The sequence below is a fragment of the Ailuropoda melanoleuca genome, chromosome 16, assembly GCF_002007445.2.
Source record: "Ailuropoda melanoleuca isolate Jingjing chromosome 16, ASM200744v2, whole genome shotgun sequence".
In the NCBI taxonomy this organism is placed as follows: Eukaryota; Metazoa; Chordata; class Mammalia; order Carnivora; family Ursidae; genus Ailuropoda; species Ailuropoda melanoleuca.
In genome coordinates, this window is record NC_048233.1 from 41,593,459 (window position 1) to 41,599,386 (window position 5,928).

At 57.6% G+C, this 5,928-nt stretch overlaps 1 protein-coding gene across 1 annotated transcript in view; it reads right to left on the bottom strand.

The window, feature by feature from the left end:
- Nucleotides 1-2,710: 2,710 nt before the first annotated feature.
- Nucleotides 2,711-5,928, bottom strand: part of FIGNL2 (fidgetin like 2) — a 7,570-nt gene continuing 4,352 nt past the window's right edge. The window contains 2 exon segments of the mRNA XM_034644786.1: nucleotides 2,711-5,305; nucleotides 5,307-5,922. Coding sequence (XP_034500677.1) covers nucleotides 4,943-5,305; nucleotides 5,307-5,922 — 979 coding nt within the window. The 3' untranslated portion in view covers nucleotides 2,711-4,942.

Genomic DNA, 5,928 nt, shown 5'->3' on the forward strand with positions numbered 1-5,928 from the left:
TCCTAGTTCTTATGTTCCATAGATGAGAGAAATCATATGATAATTGTCTTTCTCTGCTTGACTTATTTCACTTAGCATTATCTCCTCCAGTGCCGTCCATGTTGCAGCAAATGTTGAGAATTCGTTCTTTCTGATAGCTGAGTAATATTCCATTGTATATATGGACCACAGCTTCTTAATCCAGTCATCTGTTGAAGGGCATCTCGGCTCCTTCCATGATTTGGCTATTGTGGACAATGCAGCTATGAACATTGGGGTGCATATGGCCCTTCTCTTTACTACGTCTGTATCTTTGGGGTAAACACCCAGTAGTGCAATGGCTGGGTCATAGGGTAGTTCAATTTTTAACTTTTTAAGGGACCTCCACACTGTTTTCCAGAGTGGCTGTACCAACTTGCATTCCCACCAACAATGTAGGAGGGATCCCCTTTCTCCACATCCTCTCCAACAATTGTTGTTTCTTTGGGCCCTTATTTTAAAAGGCCTGCCCTGGGCCTGCCGCCCGGCCATCCCACTAATGTCTCAATTTACCAAGGGTCCCACATCTCTAATAATCCATTCACCGCCCCTCAGCCACCAGCACAAGCCCTTAGACCCCTTGCTCTCCATTATCCAATTCCCAATCCCAAATTCTCTGGCTAGCTACTAAATACCAAGTATTTATCGACTCACCAATTCCCATCCTCCTACAGGTGCCTCCAAACCCTCACCTCCTCTTGTCTGGATTAGGTAACCTCCTCAAGTCCCCCCCCCCACTCCACACACACACACACACACACACACACACACACACATACACACGCCCCACTCCCTAACCTTTTTTCCTTTCCTGAGCAAGCTTAGTTCTGGCTCTCCTTTGGATCTTGGCCAGCACTCTGTTCTGCCTTGGTCACTGGTCAGCTGACAGGTCCCTTCTGGGAAGCCCTCCCTGACTCCAGGATACACCCTTCGCCCCTCTCCATGAGGTATCCCTCTTATCTACTCCTACACTAGGCTGCAGATCTGCCTTTCTGCTGTCTCCTCCATCTGTTGTCCCTGTGGCAACTTGCAAAGTAGGTGTTCAGGAAAGATTTGTTGGCTCCGTGTGTGAATTCTTAACTTGCAAATCGGTCCCTGTCCACAGGCCTTCAATCCCCTTTCCTCCAAACACACGCGTGACTTTCATCGCCCAGCCTCAGCTCTTCAGTGGGCATGCAAGGGTGCAGGGGTGCAGTCCCAGCCTCACTTCCTCCCGCCCTCCCACCCCTGCCCTTGGCAGCAGCAGGGGTCAGGGGCTCTTCTGGGCATTCTTGAAATAGCCTGTTTGGGTGTTGCTTTTTTTCTGTTTCAAGAGAACCTGTGCATCGTCCATTAGGACATTTATCTGGAAATTGATTAATTGAAGGACTTATCTAGTATTTTAGCGTCGTCCATGTACCAAATCCTATACCAGACGTGAGAATACAAAATTTGTATATGGTCCCTCCCTAAGCAGCTTTATCCATTTATTTTCAGATGATTCACTTTTGAGCTCTTCTCACCTTGGCCTGTGGGCTCTGCAGTGTCTGCGCAGAGCAGGTGCGCAGTAAGCCAACCAGGGTGTGAGAGAGTCCAGACCTCCAAGGGCCAGGGGGGTTGGCGGCGCCGAGGCCTGGGGCCACGCCCTGGAGCCCCCACGCGCAGGCGCGCGGTTGTTTCTCTCGAGGGGAACGGTCTGCCGGCTCTGCCCTTGCGCTCGCCTTGCCTCCGGAATGCTCAGGGCGTGCGCATGCGCCGCTCTCCGTGCACGCGCCTGCATCTTCAGTACTTCTGTCTAGAGCGTTCGAGGACCTCGGGAGGTTGTGGGTCCACACCTCCGACGGGTATCTCCGTACAGCTTTTTCAACAAGATCTTCCTTCCTAGTGCTCAGGCTCTCGGTTTATGAAGAGCTGGCAGAGACGGAGCTTGGGAATGCACGGATGGTGGTGAAGGATCCCACGTGCCCCTAAGGACTGGAACGTAGCCATCTCCGTACCCTGCCCTCTGCCCCCTTCCCTCCCTCCAAGAATCAAGGCTGATCTTAGCTCCAGCCAGCAAGGGCTGCTGTCCGCATTCTGCGTGCACTTTCCTCTTCAGCCCCTCTTTTTTCCAAGCATTCATCTCCTCATCCCTTCACTCATTCGACAGACACGTGAGCCCTTCTTTCCCCCTCATACTTTGGGACTCTGGAGATAGGAGCCAGCCCCAATTCTGAGCCCCTGGGAGCTCCTAACGGTAGGAGGGCCCTCCCTAAACAGAGGCTTTTCACCTGGTAGCCTTAGTGCCCAACGCCTGGTAGGCACTTGCTGTGCCAGAATGAGTACGGGGAGTGCCACGGTAATGTTCTGCTGAAGGACTAGAAACACCCCCAGGGCCACACCATGGCACACCTGGATGCCCAAGCATTCCCCAGAGGGCTCCCCGCATCCTGCTGCCCCCAAGAAATCCTCAGGAAACCACATGTCATTGCTTTAATACTGTGTAATACTTTCTTTTAAAATACAGTCTCTTCTGAGGTAGACAGACCACAACTGCAGAGCATCGTCAGACAGGAGATAAATACGTCCATGTACAACACGCAGCAAAATGAGGTAGAAATGGTTACAGCTGGAGGAGAGGACCCCAACCCCAGTCTGGGTAGAGGAAGAGGAGGGCCAGCTCCAAGTCTGCCCTCCCCCAATCCCTGCCACTGGATTCTTTGGTATGCCCCCCCCNCCCCAGAGCCCATGAGGTCGGTGCTAGTAGACTGGGGGCTGTCTCCTTGTGCAAAGTTCCCCAAGGCCAGTAGAGGAGGCAGTGGGGGCCCTGGGTCTCAGTGAGCTCCTCCCCCAGCCCCCAGCTGCCTGCCTCTTGAAGGGAAGGCTGGGATCCCAACCCCACTTCCCCATGCCCTCCACCCCCCCATACACATACACACACCTGAGAGAAACTCCTCACGCCCTACCCCCTCCAAAGGGCCCTTCACAGCAGTGCAGCCCACTGCTTCGGACGCACCAAAGCCCTGCAGTCAGCCAGCTCCAAGGACAGGAGGCCCGAGAGACCAAGGATGAAAAGTTGGGAGAAACAGAGCAGCTTTCCTGTTAGCACTCCTAGGCCAGCACAGGCCCTCAGCACCTTGGCACCTGAAGTGTCCCCCATGGACACCCTTCCAGCTGGGAGCGGGAGATGGTACGAAGACTGAAGACTGTAGGGGCTACGGGGTGAGCAGGGGACAGCGGGGCTGGGGTGGGAGGAAGAGGTAGGGTGAGAGCTTGCACCCGACTTTGGAGCGAAGGTCAGAGTCGTGAAATGGGCTCCCTGAGGGGGAGGAAGACAAACTGAAGCCCCATCAAGGGAAAGTTGCTGGGAAGGAGAGGAATATTGTTCTCACAAAGACGGGCCCCCAAGCCTGGCTTCTGCTGGAAAGTCTGGGTGGGACTGAAAATAAACCCCCCACATCAGGGAGAAACAGTCTGCCCATCTCCTCCACCCTCTTGCAGCCCCTGGATCTCCCAACCTAGGACCCTAGGATAATGGGAGAGGCACACTTCCCCACAGAACGTTCTTCTGAACAGATGCTCACTCCTCCTTGGAGCCTCCCGACACTCAGGGAAGCGGAGTCTGTGGTCAGTTTGTGCCCAGCCAGACTTGCGGCACTGTCTTCTCTCCCAAGGGAATCCTCCTAACGTAAGTTATAGAAAACCTCTGCCCGTGAAGGGGGCCAGGGGAGATGACCTCTCCGGGGACTTTCTGCCTAGGTCACCTTCCCATCTGGGCCCTCTCTTTCTGGATCTGGGGCAGGAAATGGGGCAAGGGGCATCCCTCTGGATAACACTAAACAGAAAACACTAAGCTGGGGGGGGGTACAGGGGGAGAGCAGCAGGACCTACCTCTTCTCAAATCCCTCAACGCACTCCCCCACACCCCTGCCTACAACCTTGGACCTGGGGAGGAAGCCCAAGAAATACATTCCGCTTCTGTCCCAGGGAGAGCAGGGGTTTCAGTGTGGCTCTGGGTCTTCCTCTGCCCTTCCCCACAGGTTTCACTTTCTGAGTCTCCTGGGAGAATTTGCTCCCTGGGGAGGGGTCCGGGGGCAGGGAACACACAGGAGAGCAGCCAAAGTCTAACATTCTTTCTGAAGTCAGTTTCTTCCTGAGTTGTCAAAATAAAACGAAAAACAGCAAATTCTACACATCTTACAAAAATAAGAGGCCTAAAATATTAAACAAGCTACATTTCTGGGATTTCCCCCTCAAAAACAAACAAAAACCCTTCTTTGGGTCTTTTTTTTCTTTTCTTTTTTTTTTGCTTGCCCTCCCCCCAGGACCCAAGGATACAGCTGGGTGAGGGATAATGGGGTGGGAGGGAACTCCCTACCCCCTCCTCCTCAGCCCCTGGGCTTCCAGATCTCCTGCAAAGGGACACTGCATTCTTTTGAATGAGAGGGACCAAGAGAAACAGGCTGGAAAGCAAGGGAGGGAGACAGAAGCACAGAGGGTGATAGATGGAGGGATAGGGGAGGGAGGAGCAAAAGAGAAACAGGGCCAGCGTATGAGAAGGTCAGTGACAAAACCACCGAGAGAGAAAACTACGCGAATGCAGAGAAAGAGGGGGGAGGAGGGAGCCATTCAGAGAGCGAGGAGACAAAAGGATTGTGGCGAGGGCGCAGGAGTTCCTTAGGCCCCGGGGTGCCAGCCCATCCCGGGTCTGCCCGTCGGCTGGGCGGAGATGGCGAGCTTCCCGTCCACAATAAATAGGAAAAACCTGAGTACACAGCGCATATGGCATCTATCTGCCTAGCAGAAGCATTTTCCTTCCCACGAAAAAAAAAATCCACCAGCATCCCCTCCCCTCCCCCAGCCCACATTCATCACTCCGGCACCCTCCCAGCCCGGTTAAAGACAACCCTCCCGACCGGAGGGGCGGGGAGAGGGGGCGGCTGCTCCTTGGCCTCCCCGCGCGTCGTCAGTGTCCGGAGCCGTACATTTTGTCCCATTCCACGTACGAGTCCAGGTCCTTGGGGGAAGCCCTGGGGCCCACCTTGGCGAGCGCCGCCTCCAAGTCCTTGTAGGAGACGGGCCGCTGCAGCCCCGGAAGGCCCGCCCCGGCCGCTGCCTGCTGGCACAGCTGCCCCAGCTCGCCCCCGGAGAAGCCCTGGGTGCCCTGCACCAGGGCCGCGAGCTCCCGCTCGTTCAGCGCGCAGCCCTGCTGGGCCAGCGCCCGCTGCAGGATCTGCCCGCGGGCAGGACCGTCGGGCAGCGCCACGTAGAAGCGGAGAGCGAAGCGCCGCCGGGTGGCCTCGTCCAGAGCCGCGGGCCGCGAGGTGGTGCGTCGCTCCGCGCAGGCGCAGCAGCGTGGCGCCCAGCTGCGTGGCCAGACAGCGGCCCAGCAGCGCTTTGCCCGCGCCCCGCGGTCCGAAGAGCAGCACGGTCCGCGGCGGGCGCGGGCTGCCGGGGTAGGCGGGAGGCCTGAGCAGGGGCCACACCAGCTCCTCCTCCAGCGCCGCCTTGAGCGCGCCCTGGCCTGCCACGTCTGCCCACTGCACCGGGGGCCCGCAGTCCAGCATCTTGCTCGTCACCAGTTCCAGGGCCCCCGGGTCCACGCCTTTGGGGGGCTCTCCCGACGGCACCGCGAAGCCCCCGCGGGGCGCCGGGGCGCGCTCCGGGAACTTTTCAAAGGGCTCGAGTTGCGGGCCGTAGACGGGGGAGCCCAAGACCTTGAGGGGGAGGCCGCCACCGTACTTGCCCGACGCCTCCTCCGCGGCTCCCGGGGGCTTCGGCCGGAACCCGTTGCCCCGACACTCGCCGTTGTCCGTGGCGGCGTAGGAGGCGCCGTCGGCCGCCGGGGCCTTGGCGGGCTCGTAGACGTACTTGCGGTAGCGGCCCTCCGCGCCCTCGTCGGCGGCCTTGCGCTTCAGCGACACCCCGGCCTCGGCCGCCGGGAAGCTGTAG